Below are 24,774 nucleotides of genomic sequence, written 5' to 3'. Positions count from 1 at the left end.
TATTCGTTATAATCAGTAAAGGTAGGAGAGTAATTTCATGCTTATTTGGATGGATAACTTAACAGATGTTAGATGAAGGGACTCATATAGTTCAGTTTGTACACCATGGGGATGTAAGAAGTTCATAATTTCTGGCAGGGACTAATTGTGACTCCGGAGAAAGACCACAGGGACTCATTTGGCAATTTTCTCTAAATATATTTTCTTTAAGATTGAAATGTATATATAAAAAAGTTTATGTTTAAAAAGTACATTAATATTTAATTTTTTGAGACATCTTTGTATTAAAGAAAGCTATAATAAACTTTTTTTTTTTATTTTTAAACAAATATGTAGTCTTAAAAATCATAGACAAATCTTCCATTTTTTATATTCATTATAAGACTCTTGTGATAGTTGAATAACAGTGTGTTTTTAAAGACAACATAAAAGATGCTTAAAAAGGAAAATCTGGTGTCTTTTTTGTCTATGGCTGGGTATGAAACGTATAACATTTTTGTGAAAGACTTTTACTACATCTTTCACATCGAAAGGCCTCATTATTTTAAAGGTTGCTTCCAGTAGCATGACTTTATTATTGTATACCGACAGTAGAACAACTCATTCTTGATTTAAAATTCAATTTTTTTATTATATAAAACAACTATATTTGTAATACATTTATTTACATAATATAAAGAGACTTAATTATATTTTTTTATTTATATAAAATTATTTATTGTAATTTATACATAATTTATCCCGTATAATGCACAGGCTTCTAAAGCTAGTAATATTAATATTGTAATTATTATTATTATTATTATTATTATTATTTAGCCACACAATAGTTTCTCTCTCTTGTACGTAAAGATCCCCACGAATCGAGAAACAAACAGAGAGAGAAAATCAAATCAAATCAAATCAAAAATCAAAATCAAAATCAAAATCAAAATCAAAATCATCATTATCTTTGCTTGTTCATTAATACTTAGATTTTATTATATGAGGAGTCGTTACAATCATCATCACCCTCGCGTTCCATGATTCACCTTTGAAATCAAACAAATTCAATCGGATCTCCGATTATTATCCATCCGGTTAATTAATTATGCTGTCGTTACAGCCTGATCTAAGGCAACTTCAGCAGCACCAGCAGCAGTTGTTAGCTGCTAGGGTTTCCTATAATAATAATGGCGATCATCATCATGTATTGTCCACGGAATTTTATCCTTCGTCGTCGGCTGCTAGCGTTACTCTCAAATTGTCTCAAGGAGGAGCTGACTTTCGTGAAGGTTTGTTTATTTGATTGATTTCAGTTTCATTTTTACGGTGTAGATAGATCGTAGGATGATTGATACATAGGGTTTATGTGTAAGTAGTTTCAAATTAGGGTTTTGAAAGTTGAATTAGAGTATTGCATGCCCTAGATGATTAATTGTGGTTTTTGTTTTTATATATTTGAAACACATTTTTTGGCAATGTGATTACTTGAGATGCTGATCAATTTGCATATTATTAGCTTGAAAGCTGAAGATAATGCTTACGTGTCAGAGCCGGAGAATATAATGTTTGGCTTGACTGGAAGTTTGATTTAGGGTTTTGTAACTCAGGAATTAGTAGGGGAATATCCGGTTATTGTTTTGTGTCTGAGCTGATCAATTATTCAATTGTGGCTTACTTTTGTTTCTAGTGGATCACAAGTTGGTTCAATTCTGTTTGTCCCTATACCTTTAATAAGTTTGAAACACAATTTGACCAAATTTTGGAAATGTGATTACCTGAAGATGATAGTTAGATTACTGTGGGCAAAGCATTAGTCTTTTCTTTTGTGCTATATGGCTTTGAAGCTGACGATAATGTTTACATGTTACAGCTGATGAAGATACGCTCATGTCCCTGGCTCATCACAAGTACAAATCTGGGGACTTTAGACAGGCATTAGATCATAGCAACACTGTATATGACAGAAACCCTACGCGGACAGATAATCTTCTTCTTTTGGGGGCAATATATTATCAGGTTGGTTGGTTGGTTGGTTACACGTGAGTTATGCAGTTTAACGCATGGTTCTCACAAAAGTTTTGCTTACTGTTGTTGTAGCTACATGACTTTGATATGTGCATTGCGAAGAATGAAGAAGCCCTTCGCATTGATAGAAATTTTGCAGAGTGTTATGGGAATATGGCAAATGCATGGAAGGTGAAAACTCAAAACTTTGTTTATGAAATTTTTGGTGCAGCTTTTGTTTATCCATCCTCGAGCGTTGTGTAAAGTGTTAAATGCATTAATTATGTTTACAGGAAAAGGGGAATATTGACGTTGCCATCCGTTTTTATTTAGTTGCAATCGAGGTATGTTGACATTCTAGCTATATTTGTACTGAACTTAGTAGCTTTTGAAACAAGTTATAACATGATAAATTCAAAAAGTATATCCGTATAGGGAAATGTTAGTTATTATGACAATTAATAGGCCAAGGGATCTACCAGTAACCGCCTCGTGCATCAGGCATTAATTTTAAAACCAAGGACTGACCCTCGCGAGAGGAGAACATAGGATAATAAAAGTTAGGGAAATATAAAGCTTAATTATAACATACTTGATACATAGTTTAAACATAAAAACATAGTTAGAAGTTGGAACTCACTTATACATTCTTAAAAAACATGAATGATAGCCTCTAATCAATAATCATCATAACCGGGCACGGTTTCATCTCCCTCAACATCACTCAACTCAACATCTGATCAAAACATTAACTATTAAAACTAATGCATCTGAATATAGTATATTAAACTGATGGTTAAATAATAACATAAGCAGATGGCTATAAAATACAGAAGAACACAACGATTAGAAAGATTGAAGCCTTGAATCTTGAACCGATTAGAAAACTATAGTAAAAGTTGGCTAGACGCTTAGACAGCTGGACTGAATGAACTTACTACCAAGTAAAAAACTTGAAGAAGATAAGTTAGAATTTTAAAATAAGAGTATAAGATAACTTTGAATTGAAAGAGATAAGAATGATGGATATTTAATATATATTTTACAAATGGTAAATCGCACAAGGTTAGTATTGTTTTAGAGATGGGCCTCATCTGTGATCAGACGGCTTGATGCTCCCTTTCTCAACGGATTATGTATGTATAAACAATGATATGGTTTTTGCAAACATATATGGTCTGTTCCCAAGTTCAATTTAATAAGAGAAAAGAAAAGAAAGGAAAGGAAAATTTTTCTTTTAATTTTCTTTCTCCTTTTTCCTTTTCTTTCTTTCTTTCCATTTTATTTCCAAATTGGAAAGAAAACATTTCCATACAACTTAGTCTTTATTTCTCCTTATTTTCCTTCTATCTGCTGTTTTTTCTTACATTTAATGAAACCACAATTTTCTCCAATTTCCTTTCTTTTTTCTCTTTAAAAAAACCTTTAGAACACAACAGTGTTTTTCTTCCCTTCCATTTCATTTCTTTTCCATCAATAAATGAACTTGGGAACACAGCGATAGGGAAAAAACCTTATATTAAAGCATTATATTATGGTAAAATATGTTAGCTTTCTTTTTTGCTTAATGCTTATTTCTGCAAGTATGATCAACGCAGCTTCGTCCCAATTTTGCGGATGCATGGTCAAACTTAGGAAGTGCTTATATGCGGAAAGGAAGGTTAACTGAAGCTGCTCAATGCTGTCGTCAAGCTCTTTCATTGAACCCTAGATTGGTCAGAATTTTAAAACCAATCTATATTTTTGATTTATTGTTCAATTCTTCTTAACAAATTAGTTATTTTGTCTGTTTCTATAGGTTGATGCTCATAGCAACCTTGGGAACTTGATGAAAGCTCAAGGATTAGTTCAACAAGTAAGAAAATTTGACCAGCATGTTGTAATTGTGTTTAATATGGCTGGCTGAAATATGTCATTTTTTTGTAATATTTTAACTGTTTTTAACAGGCATACAATTGCTATGTGGAGGCACTTCGAATTCAACCAACTTTTGCCATTGCTTGGTCTAATCTTGCTGGCCTTTTCATGGAGTCTGGTGATCTTAATAGGGCACTCCAGTATTACAAGGTATATATGCTCAATGCTCTGTTGCTTCTAATGGTTCTTCTTAAGCTGATCATTATGTCAAATGTATATCGTGTACTTTTTGGACTAATTTACTCATGGATGCGGGCCTCACATTGAAGGAGGCGGTCAAGCTTAAACCGACTTTTTCTGATGCCTATTTGAACCTGGGAAATGTTTACAAGGTGAAGCTTTTGTTGATTTTTTCTAGCATTTTTTGGCAGATATACACGTTAAGAGAAGTTTTAATAAAGTAGGTTTATTTTGCATTTTTAGGCTTTGGGAATGGCTCCAGAAGCTATTGTATGTTATCAGCATGCTCTTCAGTCTAAACCAGATTATGCCATGGCTTTTGGTGAGTAATAAATTATCTCATTATTTTTTTTATGTTCTACATGAATAAAAATTCATTCTCTGTTGTACTTTGGTATCTTTCAGGTAATTTAGCTAGCATATATTATGAGCAAGGTAACTTGGAGATGGCAATCAGCCATTATAGGCAGGCTATTGCCCGTGATACTGGATTTTTGGAAGCATATAATAATTTGGTGAGTTTGTTTCTCGTCTATAGTTGTTAATTTTGGTTTTGTTTGCCTATGTATGTTTCTTAATATATTATGTTTACAGGGAAATGCACTTAAGGATGCTGGAAAAGTTGAAGAAGCCATTCATTGCTACCGTGTATGTTATATTGTTATTAACTTATTTTTATCATTTTCCATTGATATAATATTATTATTCTACTGTGAAGCTGTTTATTGACTTAAAGCTGACTGTATTTAACTTTTTGCAATTTAGCAATGTCTTTCTTTGCAACCTAGCCATCCTCAAGCTCTCACTAATCTTGGAAACATATACATGGAATGGTATGTTTTAACATACATGCTGATTTATGATATGATATTATAATATATATGTTAATGTTTCTAAGGAGAAGTTTCTGATTCTTAGGAATATGATGACGGCTGCTGCACAATGCTACAAGGCAACTTTAACTGTAACCACAGGATTGTCTGTCCCTTTTAACAATCTTGCAATAATTTACAAACAACAGGTAACAGATTTTTCCATCAGGGTTTTGGTTAAAATTCGTAAGATTCTTTTTTATGGTCTAAATAACTTACAAATATGTGATATAACAAACAGGGTAATTATGCGGATGCTATATCTTGCTACAATGAGGTTCTTAGGATCGATCCACTGGCAGCTGATGGTCTTGTTAATCGTGGAAACACTTACAAGGAGATTGGAAGAGTTAATGAAGCAATTCAAGACTACTCACATGCTATTGTTATACGCCCAAACATGGCTGAAGCTCATGCAAACTTGGCTTCAGCTTATAAAGACAGGTACTTTTAGGTTCATACTTGTTTCTTGTCATTTTGGAACAAATTTTAACATTAAAATTTGTGTTTTGTAGCGGACATGTGGAAGCAGCTATTAAAAGCTACAGGCAAGCATTGGCCATACGCCCTGACTTCCCCGAAGCAACTTGTAATCTGCTGCATACGTTACAGGTATTAGGTTTTAACAGTTTTTCGGATCATCGAGTCTTTTTCTTTGGTGTTTTGACTGTGTTTGTTCATATACTACTTGCCAACTGGACATTGCTGATGTTAGGTTCGGAGTCACACACAAACACGAATACAATAGTAAAACCGAAAGAATAAACGAAAGAGACACAAGGATTTAAGTGGTTCGGTCACGGTGTATGACCTACGTCCACTGTCGATAACTAGGGTTTTCTTATTATTGAGTGATACAAACTTACAAGTACAGGAGAGAATATATAGACTAGACAATTAGGGTTTAACCCTTTAACTAAACTGGGCCTGATTAGAGCTTTTGGGCTTGGCCAAAACTCAAACAGCTTAATCTCCTAATTCTGTCTATTCGTCTAAACCGGACCCGACCCATGATGGATCGGAGACCACAACATAACAATCTCCCACTTGGGCTTCGAGACATCTTCTCTAAACCACCACTTGGATGCGTCAAACATTTCAACCTGCTCCCATTTGGAGACGTAAAATGTCTTCACCTGCATTGCCTTGTACATGTAAAATAAAACCCATCTGGTTTTGCACCTCCTAGTTACCCTTCGCCTTCTCAACATTATTCCTGAAGGCCTGCTGAAGCTCTGCACAGCTTCAGCTTATCCAGTATCACCGGCTTGGTGAACATATCTGCTGGATTCTTAGCACCTGAGATATTTTTCAAACTGAAAACACCATCACTGATCAAATCTCTGACAAAGTGATATCTCCTCCCGATGTGCTTAGTCTTCGAATGATAGACTGGATTCTTCGCAAGTTTCACTGCACTCTCATTGTCACAATATAAGAACTCTGCCTGTTTCTTTCCCAACTCTTCAAGAAAAGTTCTCAACCATACTAATTCTTTACTTGCTTCGGCTGCTGCCATATATTCTGCCTCAGTGGTTGATAAAGCAACACTTTTCTGAAGTCTGGACATCCAACATACTGCTGTTCCCCCAACTGTGAAAACATAACCAGTAGTGCTTTTAAACGTCTTCTTACATCCACCCAGATCAGCATCTGAATAACCCCTGAGAATTGTATCCTTCCCCTTAAAACATAACCCCAAACTGGAAGTACCCTTTAAGTATCTGAGTAACCATTTCACCGCTTCCCAATGTTCCTTTCCCGGATCCGACATAAAACGACTAACTACCCCGACAGCATGAGCAATGTCTGGCCGTGTACAAACCATGGCGTACATGAGACTGCCAACAGCAGATGCATACGGAACTTTAGCCATCTCTGTTCTTTCTTCCTCTGTTCTGGGAGACTGGTCTTTGGTAAGTTTGAAATGACTTCCCATAGGTGTGTTTCTCGGTTTAGTCTTCTCATCATTCATCCTGAATCTTTCTAACACTTTCCCTATGTATTTCTCTTGGGATAGTGTTATGGAGCCATCTTTCTTTCTGGATATACTCATCCCCAAAATCTGTTTGGCTGGACCAAGATCTTTCATCTCAAATTCATCAGACAACTGTTTTTTCAACTTGCGAATCTCCTTCATATCAGATCCTGCAATTAACATATCATCTACATAAAGAAGTAGAATGATATATGAGCCTTTAAACTTCTTTAAGTAGCAGCAATGGTCGGCCTCGCATTTCTTGTACCCAGTTCTCACCATAAAATCATCAAACTTTAGGTACCATTGCCTAGGTGCCTGCTTCAGACCATACAAGCTTTTCTTCAATTTGCAGACCCATTTTTCTTTCCCGGCAACCTGAAATCCCTCAGGTTGTGCCATATAGATCTCGTCAAGATCACCATGTAAAAATGCTGTCTTAACATCTAATTGCTCTAGATGTAAATTTTCTGCAGCAACAATACTTAAGATCAATCTGATGGTGGTCATCTTCACAACTGGAGAGAATATTTCATTATAATCAATTCCCTTCTTTTGCTGGAAACCCTTGACCACTAAACGAGCTTTGTATCGTTTAGACCCATCATGTTCTTCCTTGACTCTATAGACCCATTTATTCTGTAGAACTCTTTTATCTGGTGGAAACTTGGTTAAAACCCATGTCTGGTTTTTACTCAAAGAGTTCATCTCCTCCTTCATAGCGTGCTCCCACTGGAGCGAATCTTTCAACTTAAGTGCTTCATAATAACTCTCTGGCTCACCATTTTCAGTTAAAAGGAGATAATTAACTGAAGGTTTGTAACGTACCGGCTGTTTAGAAACTCTGGTGGACCTCCTAACCCAGTGCTGAGGCGGGTCAGGTTCTTGTGGAGACTGTTCATCCTCAGACTCTGAACTCCCACTGTCAGAGACTCCCTCTGACTCTTCATTTCCACCAATATCATCTTCAAATTCAGGAACTGTGGTTTCTTCAGTTTCTGTCTCGGGTTCGGTAGCTGACTCAACTGTCTTTTTCTGAGCATCAATTTCATATTCAACCTGCTCTTTCTGAACCCTTGATTTTGAAGTGTTTCTATCTTTGTATAACTCAGCCTCATTAAAAGTTGCATGCTTGCTTCTGACTACTTTTCTGCTTTCTAAATCCCAAAGCCTGTAGCCCATTTCGTTTGACCCATATCCAATGAAAACATATTTTTTAGCTTTAGCATCAAGCTTGTCATTTTTCACTAGATCATAAGCGCTACACCCAAAGACTTTCAAATGCTTATAATCTGCAGCTTTACCTTTCCACTCTTCTTCTGGTGTCTTGAAACCCAGCGGTACTGACAATCCCCGGTTAATTAAATAAGCTGCAGTGTTAACTGCATCTGCCCAGAACGTCTTTGGAAGCCCGGCATTAAGTCTCATACTTCTTGCCCTTTCATTTAACGTCCTGTTCATTCGTTCTGCCACTCCATTTTGTTGAGGAGTGCCAGGGACTGTAAAGATCATCCGAATACCGTATTCTTCACAATAATCACGGAATTCTTTGCTAACGTATTCACCACCGTTATCCGACTTCAAGCATTTCACCTTCAAATCAGTTTCCAATTCAACAGCAGTTTTCCATTTCTTAAAAGTATCAAAAACATCAGATTTATTTTTAAGAAAGTAAACCCATACCTTGCGTGTCGAATCATCAATGAAGGTGACATAATAGTGCGATCCTCCCAAAGAAGAGACTGAAGTTGGTCCATAGACATCAGAGTGAATAAGCTCCAATTTTTGAGCTTTCGGTTGTTTTCCGGTCTTCACAAAAGATACTTTCTTCTTTTTACCGAAAACACATGGTTCACAAAATTCAGATTCAACCTTCTTCAGTTCTGGAATTTTTCCTCTAGCAACGAGCATTTTCATCCCTTTTTCACTCATGTGGCCGAGTCGTTGGTGCCACAAACTAGACTGACTCGGTCCACTGGTCACTGCATTTACCCCATCAGCTGGAATTTCAACCATGTATAAAGTGCCCTTCTTTTTACCTCTGGCGATCACAAGATTCCCTTTCACAACTTTCCATTGACCCCCACCAAACATAACATCATATCCTTGGTCATCTAACTGCCCAACAGAAATTAGCTTTCTTTTAAGGCTAGGAACGACCCGAACATCCTTTAGAGTCCATGAGGTGCCCAATGAAGTTTTTAGTTCAATATCCCCCATCCCCGTGATATCAACAGCATGATTATTAGCCAAACGAACTTTACCAAAATTACCTGTTCGGAGATTCTTCATCTTCTTCGTGCTATAAGTGGCATGAAAAGATGCACCAGAATCCATAATCCATGAATCTGTTGATTCTTCAACACAGCAGATAAGAGTCTCTTCTGAACCTTCTGAATCATCTGAACCGGTGGCCAGATTAACTTCCTTCTTAGATTCTTTCTTTTCTTTTGAAATTGAGGGGTTAGGGCATTGGTTTCTGAAATGCCCCATTTCTTTGCAATTCCAACACTCAATGTCTTTTCTGGGCTTTGACTGACTTCTTCTTCTAGACTTTGACCTACCCCTGCCATTACCTTTCTCTCTTCTCCTACCTCTCCCTTCGGTGCTCAATATAGAACTAGATGTCTCACCAGAATTCCTTCTTCTTATGTCCTCCCCTAAAATCAAATCCCGGACTCCTTCAAAAGTAAGCTTAGTATTCCCAGAAGAACTACTAACTGCAGTAACAGTCCCTGACCAACTTTCGGGTAACGAGGATAACAAGAGTAACGCTTGAACTTCATCATCAAACTTGATATCAACAGAAGACAAACGAGAAATAATAGTGTTGAAGTCATTAATATGAGAGGTAACAGATGCCCCTTCCTTCATTCTGGTGTTAACTAGCTGTCTAATCAGAAATACCTTGTTTGATGCAGAAGGCTTTTCATACATATTTGACAAGGCTTTCATAAGACCATACGTGGTAGTTTCATTTACAATATTGAATGCCACATTCTTAGCTAGTGAGAGTCTAATAACAGCTATGGCTTTTCTGTCAAGTACTTTCCACTCATCATCTTTCATACTTTCCGGTTTCCTCTCTTCTAGTGCTTCCATTAAGTCTTTCTGACATAGCAAATCCTCAATTTGCATTTTCCACCATCCAAAATCCTGACCATCAAACTTCTCAATCTTGATCTTCCCGTCCTCAGCCATTATCCAAACTGAGTTTTGATTACAGCAAACAACCAAACTACCCAAGGAATAAAAGGACTGGAAACTGATCAGAAAAAACGAACCAGCAGCTGCGGAACCCTAATCAGCGGCGGCGGAACTGTAGCAGCGGCGGCGGTACTGTAGCGGCGGCGGCGGTACTGTTATGGCGGCGGTACTGTAGCAGCAGCAGCGGTACTGTAGCAGCGGCGGCGGAACTGTAGCAGCGGAGCAGCGGCGGCGGAACTGTGTGTATAATCGAGAACCAGGCTCTGATGCCAATTGTTAAGTTCGGAGTCACACACAAACACGAATACAATAGTAAAACCGAAAGAATAAACGAAAGAGACACAAGGATTTAAGTGGTTCGGTCACGGTGTATGACCTACGTCCACTGTCGATAACTAGGGTTTTCTTATTATTGAGTGATACAAACTTACAAGTACAGGAGAGAATATATAGACTAGACAATTAGGGTTTAACCCTTTAACTAAACTGGGCCTGATTAGAGCTTTTGGGCTTGGCCAAAACTCAAACAGCTTAATCACCTAATTCTGTCTATTCGTCTAAACCGGACCCGACCCATGATGGATCGGAGACCACAACATAACAGCTGAGACTTGGTCCTTTTTGTTTTCTTTTTTCCTAGTGTGTATGTGACTGGGATGACAGGAAAAGAATGTTTATTGAAGTGGAAAGCATACTTCGAAGACAGATCAAGGTTTTAACCGTGTCATCTTGAAATTACTTATTTTCAGTAACCATTTTGTGTACACTTGTAGCGTAGTTCTAACTTCTAACCCTTAATGAGCTCATTATTTCTACCCAGATGTCTGTTATTCCAAGTGTCCAACCTTTCCATGCAATTGCATATCCCCTTGATCCAATGCTTGCGCTTGAAATCAGGTATGTGTGTAGTTTACATTAGTTGTAAGTTGTAACTTGGAATTATGAATGACTAAGTTTCTGATTTGTTTTCTTTTTGTAGTCGCAAGTATGCGTCACACTGTTCTGTCATTGCAAGCCGTTTTTCTCTTCCTGCTTTCAACCATCCTCTTCCATTGAAAATAAAAACTACAGGGGGTAACAATCGGCTGAAAATTGGGTATGTATCTATATAGGATTTAGTTCCTTTGGATCTAAATTAAGAGATGGCTTACTGAAATACGTGTTGCTGCTTGTATAGATATGTCAGCAGTGATTTTGGAAACCATCCACTGTCACATTTGATGGGATCAGTATTTGGCATGCATAATAGAGAAAACGTTGAGGTTCACTACTTCACTATTCTATGGTTTACTTTTTTATGATTTTAGATTTAAATTCTGGGTTGAGATAAAAATATGTTTGAAATTTAGGTATTCTGCTATGCTTTGAGTCCAAATGATGGGAGTGAATGGAGGCTCCGTATTCAGTCTGAAGCAGAACACTTTAAGGACGTGTCAGCAATGACTTCTGATATGATTGCCAAACTGATTAATGAAGATCAAATACAAATACTTATCAACCTCAATGGTTATACCAAGGTATGCTTTAACCTAACCGCCATGTCATCAGTTTCCAGTTTTCATCTATCTTACATTTTTCATAATGTTATTTCAGGGAGCTAGAAATGAAATATTTGCTCTGCAGCCTGCTCCCATTCAGGTCTCATATATGGGATTTCCGGGTACAACTGGCGCTAGCTACATACAATATCTGGTCACAGATGAAGTAAGAGACATTTTTTTATATTGTTGTTATAATTGTTATTATTATTATTATTATTATTATTTTGTGTACCTTATTTTTAACTGAAATATAATTCCTGTGTTGCAGTTTGTATCTCCAACTAGGTTTGCTCATATATACTCTGAGAAGCTTGTGCATCTTCCTCATTGTTACTTTGTAAACGACTACAAACAGGTAGCCAATTGAGTACCAAAATTATTCAAAATGTTCATATAGATTTCTTCATTTTATAAAATACTCACTAATTATGTTATTATGGTTGGTTTCAGAAAAACCTTGACGTGCTAGATCCAAACTGTCAACCAAAGCGGTCAGCTTATGGATTGCCCGAGAACAAGTTTATATTTGGTTGCTTTAATCAGCTTTACAAGATGGATCCTGAAATCTTTATGACTTGGTATGATATCAGTTTGTGAATTACTGAAGTTTGACAATTGCATGTCACTAGTAGTAGTTTTTGAACACTTAAGTTGATGTTTCAGGTGCAATATTTTAAAGCGTGTTCCAAATAGTGCACTTTGGCTTTTGAGATTCCCAGCTGCTGGTGAAATGAGACTTCGTGCCTGTATGCGTTTTTTAATTTTTGATTTTCGTATTCTATTATATGCATGTGTATGAAATTGTAATTGTGTTATAATTTTATGTTTGCTACTGCAGATGCTGCCGCGCAGGGAGTGCAGCCGGACCAAATTATTTTCACTGATGTTGCTATGAAAAATGAACACATCAGACGCAGTTCTTTAGCAGATCTATGCCTTGACACGTATGTCGTTTATTTATTTTTTAATATATACATGGGAATCGTGAGACGGGTGTCAATCGTGTCGGGTTGGCGGGTTGAATTGTTAAACCCGAACACAGCCAATTTATATTTTCAAGTGTCAAAAACATCAACCCCAACCTGCACACACTTAAAATCGTGTAACCCGAACACAATAAAGCAGTAAACATGTTAACCATGCCGTTAAAAATGGTTTAAATGGGTCATAAACAGGTTAGCACTTAGCCGGTCGACCTGTTCAACTAATCATGACCCATTTTCTTCAATAAATGGTTTGATTTGGTAGCCTTTTTTCAGCTAAATGGGTTTGTTTGGCTACACATTGAACAATAAGTCAAAATCTTATGAAATTAGCCAACTTAGAACGGATTTATATGGGCCAGAGCCACCCACTACTAGCTAACTTATTATGCTGTTTTGAGTAGACCTTTATGCAATGCACATACAACGGGCACTGATGTCCTTTGGGCTGGTCTGCCAATGGTGACTCTCCCCCTCGAGAAAATGGCAACTCGAGTTGCGGGTTCACTCTGCTTAGCCACTGGAGTCGGTGAGGATATGATTGTCAACAGGTTAGTGGCCCAATTTCTTAACAAAATATAGAAGTTGTAATTATGATTTTTAGGTTTTCGTTTTAATTAACCTGTCCTTTTTGTATATGAAGTATGAAGGAATATGAAGATAGGGCGGTGTATTTAGCTTTAAACCGGTCAAAGCTTCAAGAGTTGACCAACAAACTTAAACTAACCCGCCTTAGTTGCCCTCTGTTTGACACGTCCCGCTGGGTAATCTATTTTGGTTCTTGATAGTGGAATATGTTTACCTGTTTATGGTGAAATATTTGTTGATGTGGATGTGAATTTAAAGGTGAAGAATCTTGAAAGGTCATACTTCAAGATGTGGGATCTGCACTGTTCGGGGCAACAACCGCAGCACTTTAAAGTGAGTGAGAATGACTCAGAGTATCCTTATGATCGTTAATGGTAGGTGAAGGAGGGTGTGTTGCGAGTAAGAAGATAATGTATATCATTGTTATATTGTGGTTTTTTAGGATGACGTGGGCACCTAGTATTTAAAAGTTGGTTGGTTTGTTGTGTATGTTTGCAAGGAGTTATATGAGATGGTTAACTCGTATCTTAATCAAAGTACCAGTTCTGATTGTTGGTGGAAGTAAAGCCCGTATATGTCTTGCCTTTTGCATCAAGCTTTATAACGTTTTGGTTGTTTTCGGTGCCAACCAATGTGTTGACTGTCGTCACCACATCAACTTATTAAAGGGTTATCGCTTGTGTCGAGGCAAAACTGAGTGTGTTTGTGTTCTTTATATCAAAACGACAGTATTCTGGTTTGGTGAAACATCATCTAAAAGAGAAGCTGTTGTTTAATGCATACACAAATTAAGGGGAAAAGCATTGGGGAGGTAACACATGTTCCTCGAATACAAAAGGCGATTGCCGTAACACATCAAAATGTTACAAGTTGTACAACTGCACTGAAGGGTTTCTAAAATTGATTGATGCAAAATCAAAATGAAGTTGCTAACTGTTAACAGGTGATTTATAAGGTTGAAGGATTTACTGATGATAAACAAAGGTTGTTACTGATAGCAATTCTCAATGCTGAAGGAGTGAGTTTATGATCATAACATTAACATACCACTAAAGGACTTGGTGTTGATAGGTGGATACATAATGAAATGTTGGCAAGTTGCTGCTATTGGCAACTTGTCAATATTAGCACCGAAGGGTCCACATTTGCTGACGATAACAAGCTAATGATGAACATGATTTTAATGTTAAACTAAGGGTGTGTTTTGTACGGGATAATAAAATAGACGAGAGAATGCAATACATAAGGGAACAAAATGATTAATTACAATTTTATTGTTCTATTTGGTTAGACTATGAGAACTGAAAGAATCATTAGTTTATGTTTGTTTGGTAGGCACGAAAAGACGAAGAATGAAATACAAATGACAAAATATCATTGTCTTAAAATAAATAAAAAAACTACTAAAATAAAAAAAATGGTAATGGTGGAGATGCCGACGAGGTGGTTATTTCATTAACCAATCAAACATGCTCCCTTTTCATTCCTTCGCTATGGTCGATTCCATACTAGTCATTCGTGTGTACCAAACACTATCTTAGTGTCTCTACTTTCTTTATAACAACTAACTCATTTATACACACGTGTGCATTCTCAGTGTACATTTTAAATTTGCACCTTATTTGCCATGGGTACTCTCAATCATTTGGGGACAAACACCCTTTAAGCCCTTTTGTTGGGCTGCAAACCCTTTTGTGAGAAAGTAAAAGCATAAGTTGTTGCTGAAATTAACTTTATGCTTAGAAGCCAAGTTTTGCCAAGTAAACTTGCTAAGACTGAAGTAAACTACAAATGATGAAGACCAAGTTGCTAATGCTATGCAATTTGATACCGATGAAGACTTCCCCTGTTAAGAAAGATTGATTTACTTATTTTTGTAGTTTGTAATCTTTGTAATGATATATAAGATTATTTTTAACTTAGGAATCATTATAAGTTCAGTGTAAGAAATATTTATTTACTTTAATGTTAAACGAAAGAATCATTACTTTATTATGTTTGATAGTAAAAATAAGACGCAAAAACGAAATACATATGACAAAATATCATTGCCTTAAAAATAATAAAATTTACTAAAATAAAAATGATAATGGTGGTGGTGGTGATGATTATGCCCCCACCCATCAAAAGAAAAACTTCAAAAAAAAATTTTTTTGTTAAAAGTAAAGAAAAAAGAAGTTTTAACTTCTTTCCTTTTTCTCGGTGTCTGTGGGGTGGGGGTGGGTGGTGATAGGGTGGTGTGGGCTATTCCATCGATTTTTATCAACCTTCTATAATTTGAATTCAATTAAATTCCAATTACATCTCTTGTTGAATTGAATACGCAATGTTGTGGGATTTAAATTTCAGTTCCTTTGAATCTTGTGAAACAAATGAGCAACATGTACACACAAAGATTTGAAAAGGATGGATATTGCCACAACCTTGTCAAATAAGATATACTAATGTTTATTCCATTCAAAACTGCAAAATGAACCATGTCTTTTTGAAATATGAAAGGCAGTGATGATGTTTAGAAAAATAAACAAGACAAATCAGTTTAACAATATGACATGTTCTCATACATCCCTACATCACTGGAGAAGCCATGTCTCATCGATTTGAAAGATATACATACATACTTGATTTGTGAAACACAAGACGTGTAGATGGGATTAGAGGTGCACAAAAAACCCGTACCCGGAACCGAACCCGAAAAAAATACCCGGAACCAGTTTTTTTTATACCCGGGTATTCTATACCCGAAACCGGAACCGACCCTACCCGTAGAGTATGGATAGGGTATGCATTTTGAAGTCAATACCCGTACCCGATTTATACCCGGACCCGGTCATACCCTATACCCGATACCCGGTTATATCCGATATCAATTTTCTAATACCCAAAATAATACATGAGTTTTTATAGTATATTTTTATGTTTACTTCACAACTTTTATGTTTAAGTTTTTGTATGCATATTACTAAGTAAATAATTTGTAATTAAGTGGATTTATGGTTTTTGTAATATCGTTTAATTATTTTTATAAATTACAAAGCAAATTTAAATTTTAAACAAATTAAAACATGTATAAAAAAATTACAAATTCAAAACCGGGTATTAATACCCGGTCGTACCCGGTTCCAATACCCGAACCCGATTATACCCTACCCGGGTACATAGGGTTGAGTTTTTCTCCTCAATACCCTACCCGAACCCTACCCGGTTTCTCTCAATACCCGATTTTCCAATACCGATCATACCCGAAACCGGTTCCATACCCGAACCCGTGTATTAGAAAAAACCCGATTTGTGCACCTCTAGATGGGATTATACGAATCAAAACTAAATGAAACGGTTCATAAGGTCTCAACCAAATAAGCAGAGAGTATATGCTACTTATCACAAATTAATGATTTAGCAAAAATGACCCCCTCTTTCCCAACTCCATAAAGCGCCGAAGACTTTTAAGCTAGAGGCTAATCAAGATTTCATCTAGAAATACTGGTTTCAGTTACGATTAAGTCTCAAAAACGAGCAAACCCATGCACGCCCCCTATTTTTAAAATTGTAAATCAAACTATTTATCATGGTTTAAAAACTTTAAAACCGACATATCAAAAAATAAAAAAAAAACCTATCGTAAAATCAATACTTAGTGTAAGGAGATATTTGACAACTTTTGAACCAATAAATATTGAGTACGACGATGTGGTGTTGGGTCACGAAGGTAGCGCGTGAGTGACAATTTGAGGGTTAGGACTTAGGAATATATTTGAAGGGATAAATGGATAAATTTTTCATTCACCATCATTTTAAAGTAAGAGATTGTTTTACTAATTCGGATTTGGTGAACCAAAGAGTTGACCGATTACTAACAACCCATATTCTCATCTCATGACCCAGTGACCCGGTCCGGATTCGGAAGAGCTGAACCGCACCTGAGCCTGCCGGGTCGGGTCGGGTCGGGTCGGAAGAGGGTTTATTTGATTGATTTGAGAATTTGAGAGTTGGGGAAGCAGGTTGGTTAACAATGGCGAGTAAAGTACTCATGGTGAGAGATAAACCTTATTATTATTATTATTATTATTATTAGGGTTTTCAACTCTCTCTTAAATTAATTTGTATTATTATTATTATTAACTGTTAACATTTGGCTTCAATTAAATAGGTTGCAGAGAAGCCTAGCATCGCTCTTTCAATCGCCACAGCACTCTCTGGTGGTCGGGTATTATTTTCCTAGCTTTCAAATTCACACTACTTTTTTAATTGCTTATTATGTGATTATACTCTGCTGAATAATGTTGAATAATGTTGAATAATGTCCAATACTATGTAATCATTCATTTTTCACTGATGTATTGTCACCATAGGGCATTCATTTCAGAATTAATAATATATATATATTATTTTTACCAACATATATGCTTGATGCCTTTGGCTTATTTCATATGCCACTAGTCTAGAGTTTTCTTCTACTTCTAATTTCAATACAATCAGTAGAGTTAGAATCTTTGATTTATTATTTTCTAACTATAATATACAACACTGCTTGGTTTTACAGATGTCATCACGAAGGGGCAGTACCGAGGTTCATGAATTTGATGGCACATTTCTAGGATATCGAGTGCAATATAAAGTGACATCAGTGATTGGTCATGTTTTCAGGTTCACTTTCCTATAAACCATCATATGTGGTCAATTGTACAAGTTTTGTTATACACGGATATTAAAATTGATCTGTTACATATTTGAATGTCATTATTTCTTTTTGTGCAAATCTAGTGTAGATTTTCCACCAACTTATCAAGACTGGGCAGCTACAGATCCTCTTAGTCTTTTTCAGGCTCCAGTTGTCAAATCAGAATCAAATCCAAAGGTGCCATCTCGTTGTAAATTTCAGTTATTATACAGTTGTACAATTATCTGTTTGCAATTTGAAAATCTTTAATATTAGAACCTACAAAAATCTACTTTATCAACTGAGAATAGGCTTGTAAACAAACCGAATGGACATGAACGAGGCATGTTCATGTTGGTTCGTTTAACTTTAACCAAACTAAGATCACACTTGGACAGTTAAATGAACGAGGTTTTCTTATATGTGTAATAAACAATTGAACATAACCGGACATAAATGAACATAATTGTGCGTACGAATATACAAGAGTGAACTTAAATGAACGAATACTCACGAACATAAATGAATGAACAAGACGTGTGTTCATGTTTGTTCATTTATTATATAAACGAACTTGCTGTCGATGGTTCACAAACAGTTCATTGAACATTCGGTTTGTTTACTGGCCTAAGCTATATAACCACTTTATTTCTGTTTATATTTAACCACCTCTCCAAAACCTTAATTTTAACTATAACAAGGCTCATATTCGCCAACATTTAAACCGAGAGGCACGCGGCTGTGAAGATTTGGTACTATGGTTGGACTGTGACCGCGAAGGAGAAAATATATGCTTTGAAGGTATTCTTTTTGCTATAACTGCACATGTGGCTTCAGTAGTTCTATTCAAGTGTTTTGATTTTCTCAATTCACATTTTTCTTGAATCCAGTTATTGAGTGCACGGGATTTAAACCCAATGATGGTAGAAGAATTCATCGTGCACGGTTTTCTTCTGTAACCGAGAAAGATATTACACAAGCTATGAAGAATCTTGTTCAGCCCAATAAAGATGAGGCGTTGGCTGTAGATGCACGCCAAGAAATAGATTTGAAAGTTGGAGTCGCGTTTACACGGTTTCAAACGACTTATTTTCAAGGGAAATATGGAAATCTTGATTCTAGAGTTATCTCGTATGTGCTCTAACTCATCCTTTTAGTTTGGTGGAAAGTTCGTTTATGTTTGTTTATTTAATAAGCAAACGAACATGAACACATTTCTCGTTTGTTAATTTATGCTCGTGAACGTTCGTTTAAGTTTGTCCGTTTATGTTCTTTTGTTTACGATTATTTACATCTGTTTGTTAAAAACTTTTGGGGCCATTATAATTTTGTCTAGTTTTTTGAAATTAAATATAACTCGTTATAATTTAGTCTAGTATTATTAATTTTTAAGCCTAATAGATTGATGCTCATGTTTACTTTTAACTGGTGTCTTTTCAGTTATGTTTGTTTATATTTATTTATCTATGTAGAGTTATGTTTGTTTGTGTTTGTTTATGTTTGTTTGTCTTCATTTACATTTGTGAACCATTCATTATAATATTAACAAATGAACATAAACGAACCTGAACATGTTCATTTTCATAACGAACACGAACAAGAAAACTTCATTTGTTTAATTGTTCTTGTTCACTTGTTTGTTTTGTTAAAGTTGAAGTTTTAAATAAACGAACATGAGCATGCCCGTTCGTGCTCGTTCTATTTGTTTACTAATATAAATCCAATAATATTTGATGTTTTCTTTTCTCAGATATGGCCCGTGCCAAACTCCAACCCTTGGATTTTGTGTACAACGTTACCTTCAAATTAGTACTTTCAAGCCTGAAAAGTTTTGGATTGTGTTTCCTTACATAATGAAGAGCGGTTTTGAACTGAAGCTAGAATGGGACCGTAATAGGTTGTTTGATCATGATGTAAGATTCTCACTGCTTCAATCTTCATTTCAGTTTCATTATGTTTTTGCTGTTGACTTTATAACATTCAACAGGTTGCAGAGATGTTTCAGAAACTAATAACTGAAAATGCAGTTGTGACAGTTACTGGTGTCTCTGAAAAACAAGATACCAAAGGTCGCCCTTCTGGTCTTAATACAGTCAACCTTTTGAAGGTTAGGAACATGTGTCTCGTTCATTCATTTATGTTTGTGAACACTCGTTTTTAGGCCCAACGCAATGTTTTTCACATTACTTTTAACTAATTTTAGCTCAGTTATGTTCTTTCATCTATGTTCTGTTATGTTCATTCGTGAACTATTTGTTTATACTGTTAACGGGCGGATATAAATGAACACGAACATGTCCATTCCTTTACAAGCGAACATGAAAAAAAAGCCTTGTTCATTTAATTGTTTGTGTATGATTGTTTGTTTAGTTAAGTTACACGAACGAACACGAACATGCTCCATTCCTGTTCGTTCAGTTCGTTTACAATCCTATCAGGAACAGGAGACCTTATTATTACCTAAGATTATTGATTCATGTTATCCTTTGCATACCACTTTTTATGCTTGCTTACGTTATTAATGTGTGTTTATATCAAAATTATAGTGACTGTTTGTTTACTTTTTCCCAAACCAGGTTGCTTCAAGCGCATTAGGGTTTGGTCCTCATTTGGCCATGCAATTGGCTGAGCGTTTGTATACCCAAGGTTTTATCAGGTACTCCTAGCCTCATAAACGAAACGAATGAACACAGAGCATGTTCGTGTTCGCTCGTTTAACTCTAAACAAACAAACGATTGAACAACAACAGTTAAAGGAATGGGGTTTTGTTGTTCATGTTTGTTCGTTAAGGACATGAGCATGTTCATGCTCGTTTATGTTTGGTCGTTATCGGTATAAAGGAACTGTTCATGAACATAACTGAGTTAAAAATAGCGTGAAGAACAATGTGTTGGGTCTAAAAGTTTATAAAAACTTGACTAGGTTGTGATTGGTCAAAAAATATTAAATGAGTGTATTAATGAACAAGCTTAAACATGCGTAATCTAAGCAACATAAATTAAATGTAAATGAACAGACAAACTGAATGAACGTTCTCGAGCATATATGAATGAATGAATGAATGAATGAGGCATGTGTTCATGTTTGTTCGTTTAACTAATGAACAATTTTTTTTGTTGATGTTCGTTCAATTATTATATAAATGAACATAAACAAACACTCTTTCGAACGATTCATGAAATGTTCACTGAACGTTGGGTTCAATACAGGCCTAACTCCTTTCATATCATGCTAACAATTTCCCACATGGTTTGAGCAAAAAATCTGCCATGTCGTCCAATCAATTTATAATATTTGACATTTTTACCCTTTTCATGTTGCAGCTATCCACGGACAGAGAGTACAGCATACCCTTCGTCATTTGACTTTAAAGGAACTCTTGCCTCTTTGGCAAGTAATCCAGTTTGGGGCGGTTATGTTCAAACACTGCTCAGCAATGGTTACAATAAGCCTAAATCAGGAACCGATGCAGGGGACCACCCACCAATAACTCCTATGCGTTCGGCTAATGAAGACATGTTAGGTGGTGATGCTTGGAGGCTTTATCAGTATGTCTGTCAGCATTTTCTTGGCACTCTCTCTCCTGACTGCAAATATGTAAAGTAAGTGATCTGTCACAGTAGGTTATTCTGTAATAAATTTATTGTTTAATTAACAGGCAGTAATTTTTGATAGGACGAAAATTGAGTTTTCTGTCGGTGGAGAATTGTTTCAGTGTGTTGGACAACGTGTCATCGTCAAAGGATTTACAGCAATAATGCCATGGTTGGCGGTTACCGAGAAAAATTTACCTCAGTTTACAGAAGGGGAGAAAATACAGATTTTAAAGGTTGAGTTATACGAGGTACGGTTTTCTAATTTTAACTTTTCTACATTTTAGTTTTACCTTTCATGTTAATGGACTTGCCGAATGAGCATAACCCAACTCGACTGTGCTAAATATAATCCTTTACGACCACAGTCTGACCTATAGGTGGTAATCATGACCCATTGCTCAAATAATGGTTGATTTGGGAATTTTGGGCAAAACCAATTGTATATGGGTTCATCTGGTCACCTTAAATTAGTCAATGGGTCAAAATGGTGACCTTAAATCAATCAACGGGTCAAATTGGGTTACCTTAAATTAGTTAACGGTTCAAAATGGGTAACTATTATAAAACTTCTTAACTTAAAAAAAGGTCCAAATGGATTAGTACCACTCATGACCATTGTTTGTCTTCACCAACTTGTCACTGCTACCACTGGCACGGCACTCCATCATTGATACTCACACTCCATCACCACCTCCAGCGACACTCCACCTCCGTTGCGCCCAGTTTGCCACAGTGGGGTGGATGGGTACTGTTTTTCTTAATGACTCATTTTAAAATCGGGGTGGCGTTGGTGGGGTAAGGGTGGATGCTTATTTTTACAATGACTCATTTTAACCAGATTCCTATTTGGCCAAACCCATTTTGACCCAAACCAAATTGATACGTTTTCAAGATGGTCCCGTATTGACCCGAATTCATTTTGCTTGGAACCTGTTTTGACCCATAACTCAAAACCATAGTCACAGGAAACGTGGTATCACCCGCGATCTACGTTCCAGATCGTTCGTACCGGAAACGGGTACAAAATCGTACCGATCGCTACGGAAACGCGATCTGGATCGGTGAAATTAACCGTACCTGTTTGTTACAAGAATCGGACAATTTTCATCAAATTCACGTTTTATGTTAATAAAATCGGTGTTTCGGACCGTTAAAAAACGCGAACTGGCCATAACATGGGCAAATCGAGCACTTTTGTAACTCAAATCGGAGAAGAACGTGGATAAGAGTTGCCGGAGAAGACAAAGCAGAAAAAAGCGGCCATCAACTGTGGAAATTAGTACACATTTTATATTTAGAGTTTACACTTTTTACCCTTGAAGATAGAGTTTTTATTAACATTTACCCTTAACTTTAAAGATAAATGTTATTTATATGTTAAAACATAAATAAAGCTTAGTTTTACTTAACTTATTTTATAAACTTACATAAATTATTACAAAATATCTATTTATATAGTTTTGTATATGATACGATGTACCCGACTATATGGTACACCGTACCACGTACCGAATTGGCGTTCCAAATGAACCTACCCCCTCTCGTACCGAATTTTTGAAATGCACGAACCGCGTACCAGTTTCCGTACCACGTACCGAACCATACCGCGTTTCATGTGACTATGCTCAAAACCGCCTGACCCGCCCAGTTTGCCAGACTTAGCCTGACCTTTCCTTCCAGTTGGTAACCGTGTCTGGCAACTTTCCAGGGTAAAACCGCGCCTCCAGATTACCTGTCTGAGAGTGAGCTAATATCCTTGATGGAAAAACATGGAATAGGAACAGATGCATCTATTCCTGTGCACATCAACAACATAAGTGAACGCAACTATGTAAAGGTACATATGTTAACTCTCTACACTTTCACTTTTTACTTTACTCTGATATCCCGTCACTGGTAATTTCACGGGGTCCACTAATAACCTGCTAGCTAGCGAAGGGACCGGCAAATTAATGTTTTCTCATCTTGTGTTAAACAGGTAGAGGCAGGAAGAAGGTTGGTTCCAACCGTTTTGGGTGTTAGTCTCATAAGAGGCTATCAGTCTATAGACCCGGATCTTTGTTTACCCGACATTCGTGGCTTCATAGAACATCAAATCACTCTGGTTTCTAAAGGTCAAGCGGATCATTCACTTGTTGTGCAACATGTACTTGAACAGTTCAAACAGAAATTCAATTACTTTGTAAAGCAGATTGAAAATATGGATGCCTTGTTTGAAGCCCAATTTTCCCCACTTTCGGATACGGGACGATCACTTAGTAAATGTGGAAAATGTTTGAGATATATGAAGTATATATCCATGCTTCCGGCACGGTTGTATTGTAATACATGTGAAGAAGTTTATTATGTCCCTCAAAAGGGCACAATTAAGGTAAATTGTTTATATGTTCATAAACTATTGAAACTGGTCAAATAGACAAATTAGTAATTACTTTAATTATTAATTACTTCCCTTTGTTTTCATTTGACAGCTGTACAAAGAACTCACATGTCCACTAGACAACTTTGAGCTTTTATTGTTTTCAATGGCGGGACCTGACGGGAAGTCGTTTCCACTTTGCCCTTATTGTTACAACAACCCTCCGTTTGAAGGTATCGACACGCTATTTGGTGCCCCGAAAACCGGGGGTGGTTCGGTCAAGTTAGGTAAAGGTGTCGGCATGCCTTGTTTCCTCTGCCCGCATCCTACTTGTCGTCACTCATTAATATCAAAAGGGGTGTGTGCCTGCCCGGAATGTGATGGGACGCTTGTGCTTGACCCGGTCAGTGCTCCAAAATGGAGGCTTTATTGCAACATGTGTAATTGTCTTGTTTTGTTACCGGAAGGGGCGCATAGGATTAGTACAACTAAGGAAAGATGTCCGGAGTGCGAGTCCACTATAATAGAGGTGGACTTTAATAAGAAAACAACACCGTTGAAAGATGGAGCTACATTGCATGTTGGGTGTATTCTTTGTGATGAGTTGTTACATTCACTTGTTGAAATGAAGCACGGAAAGTCGTTTTTTAGACGGGGTGGGGGGAGAGGAAGAGGGCGAGGGAGGGGGAGAGGTAGAGGGCGTGGACGGGGTGGTAGGAAACAACAAGACCCGAAAATGAGTTTTCGAGATTTTTGAAAACATTATCGAGTTTGTATGATTACGTGTTCTTTACTTTTTTGTTATATGTATGGATAGTTGTATCGACAAATGACTATAGATTTTTTTTTCCTGATGTATGACACGACACGACACCTTACGGGTGTCTATGGGTTGGTTTTAGG

The 24,774-nt window shown here is 36.6% G+C and overlaps 2 protein-coding genes across 4 annotated transcripts; both read left to right on the top strand.

The window, feature by feature from the left end:
* Positions 1 to 856: 856 nt before the first annotated feature.
* On the top strand, positions 857 to 14,501 carry LOC143533100 (putative UDP-N-acetylglucosamine--peptide N-acetylglucosaminyltransferase SEC). Its single transcript, XM_077027973.1, has 28 exons — positions 857 to 1,274; positions 1,856 to 2,001; positions 2,083 to 2,181; positions 2,283 to 2,333; positions 3,588 to 3,704; positions 3,788 to 3,844; positions 3,937 to 4,056; positions 4,176 to 4,238; positions 4,330 to 4,408; positions 4,492 to 4,601; positions 4,681 to 4,734; positions 4,852 to 4,919; positions 5,005 to 5,107; positions 5,200 to 5,402; positions 5,474 to 5,570; positions 10,784 to 10,855; positions 10,964 to 11,040; positions 11,123 to 11,239; positions 11,321 to 11,405; positions 11,493 to 11,660; positions 11,737 to 11,847; positions 11,953 to 12,039; positions 12,135 to 12,262; positions 12,348 to 12,430; positions 12,523 to 12,628; positions 13,072 to 13,218; positions 13,311 to 13,431; positions 13,514 to 14,501. Exons 1-28 carry the CDS (start codon positions 1,091 to 1,093, stop codon positions 13,625 to 13,627), a joined length of 2,967 nt encoding a protein of 988 aa, XP_076884088.1. The 5' UTR covers positions 857 to 1,090; the 3' UTR covers positions 13,628 to 14,501.
* Positions 14,502 to 17,085: 2,584 nt separating this feature from the next.
* Positions 17,086 to 24,736, top strand: LOC143533069 (DNA topoisomerase 3-beta-like). Of its 3 annotated transcripts, XM_077027940.1 has the most exons (14): positions 17,086 to 17,288; positions 17,406 to 17,462; positions 17,799 to 17,902; positions 18,020 to 18,113; positions 18,617 to 18,716; positions 18,806 to 19,046; positions 19,666 to 19,828; positions 19,903 to 20,022; positions 20,492 to 20,571; positions 21,240 to 21,518; positions 21,592 to 21,760; positions 23,221 to 23,349; positions 23,491 to 23,883; positions 23,984 to 24,736. In XM_077027940.1, the coding sequence occupies exons 1-14, from the start codon at positions 17,268 to 17,270 to the stop codon at positions 24,626 to 24,628; spliced, it is 2,595 nt and encodes an 864-aa protein (XP_076884055.1). In that variant the 5' UTR covers positions 17,086 to 17,267; the 3' UTR covers positions 24,629 to 24,736. The 3 variants fall into 3 exon arrangements, with proteins under 3 accessions (XP_076884055.1, XP_076884071.1, XP_076884063.1); XM_077027948.1 differs by lacking the exon at positions 17,086 to 17,288 and having other exon boundaries at positions 17,405 to 17,462; positions 18,025 to 18,113; positions 23,984 to 24,735; XM_077027956.1 differs by lacking the exons at positions 17,799 to 17,902; positions 18,020 to 18,113 and having other exon boundaries at positions 23,984 to 24,735.
* The last annotated feature ends 38 nt before the right edge of the window (positions 24,737 to 24,774 follow it).

Source organism: Bidens hawaiensis, unplaced genomic scaffold (genome assembly GCF_021521415.1).
Source record: "Bidens hawaiensis isolate Kalapana, Puna unplaced genomic scaffold, B.hawaiensis_p1.1 tig00000702_1, whole genome shotgun sequence".
NCBI classification, from domain to species: domain Eukaryota; kingdom Viridiplantae; phylum Streptophyta; class Magnoliopsida; order Asterales; family Asteraceae; genus Bidens; species Bidens hawaiensis.
This window is presented reverse-complemented; position numbering and strand designations above follow the sequence as displayed.

Excerpts from the sequence above, each read along its gene's own strand:
- LOC143533100 (XM_077027973.1), top strand. The coding sequence starts at position 1,091 with ATGCTGTCGTTACAGCCTGATCTAAGGCAACTTCAGCAGCACCAGCAG. Across the intron at positions 4,057-4,175 it reads GGGCACTCCAGTATTACAAG|GAGGCGGTCAAGCTTAAACC; the intron begins GTATATATGCTC and ends CTCACATTGAAG. Across the intron at positions 4,409-4,491 it reads AGATTATGCCATGGCTTTTG|GTAATTTAGCTAGCATATAT; the intron begins GTGAGTAATAAA and ends GGTATCTTTCAG.
- LOC143533069 (XM_077027940.1), top strand. The coding sequence starts at position 17,268 with ATGGCGAGTAAAGTACTCATG. Across the intron at positions 17,289-17,405 it reads TGGCGAGTAAAGTACTCATG|GTTGCAGAGAAGCCTAGCAT; the intron begins GTGAGAGATAAA and ends TCAATTAAATAG. Across the intron at positions 20,572-21,239 it reads TATACCCAAGGTTTTATCAG|CTATCCACGGACAGAGAGTA; the intron begins GTACTCCTAGCC and ends TTCATGTTGCAG.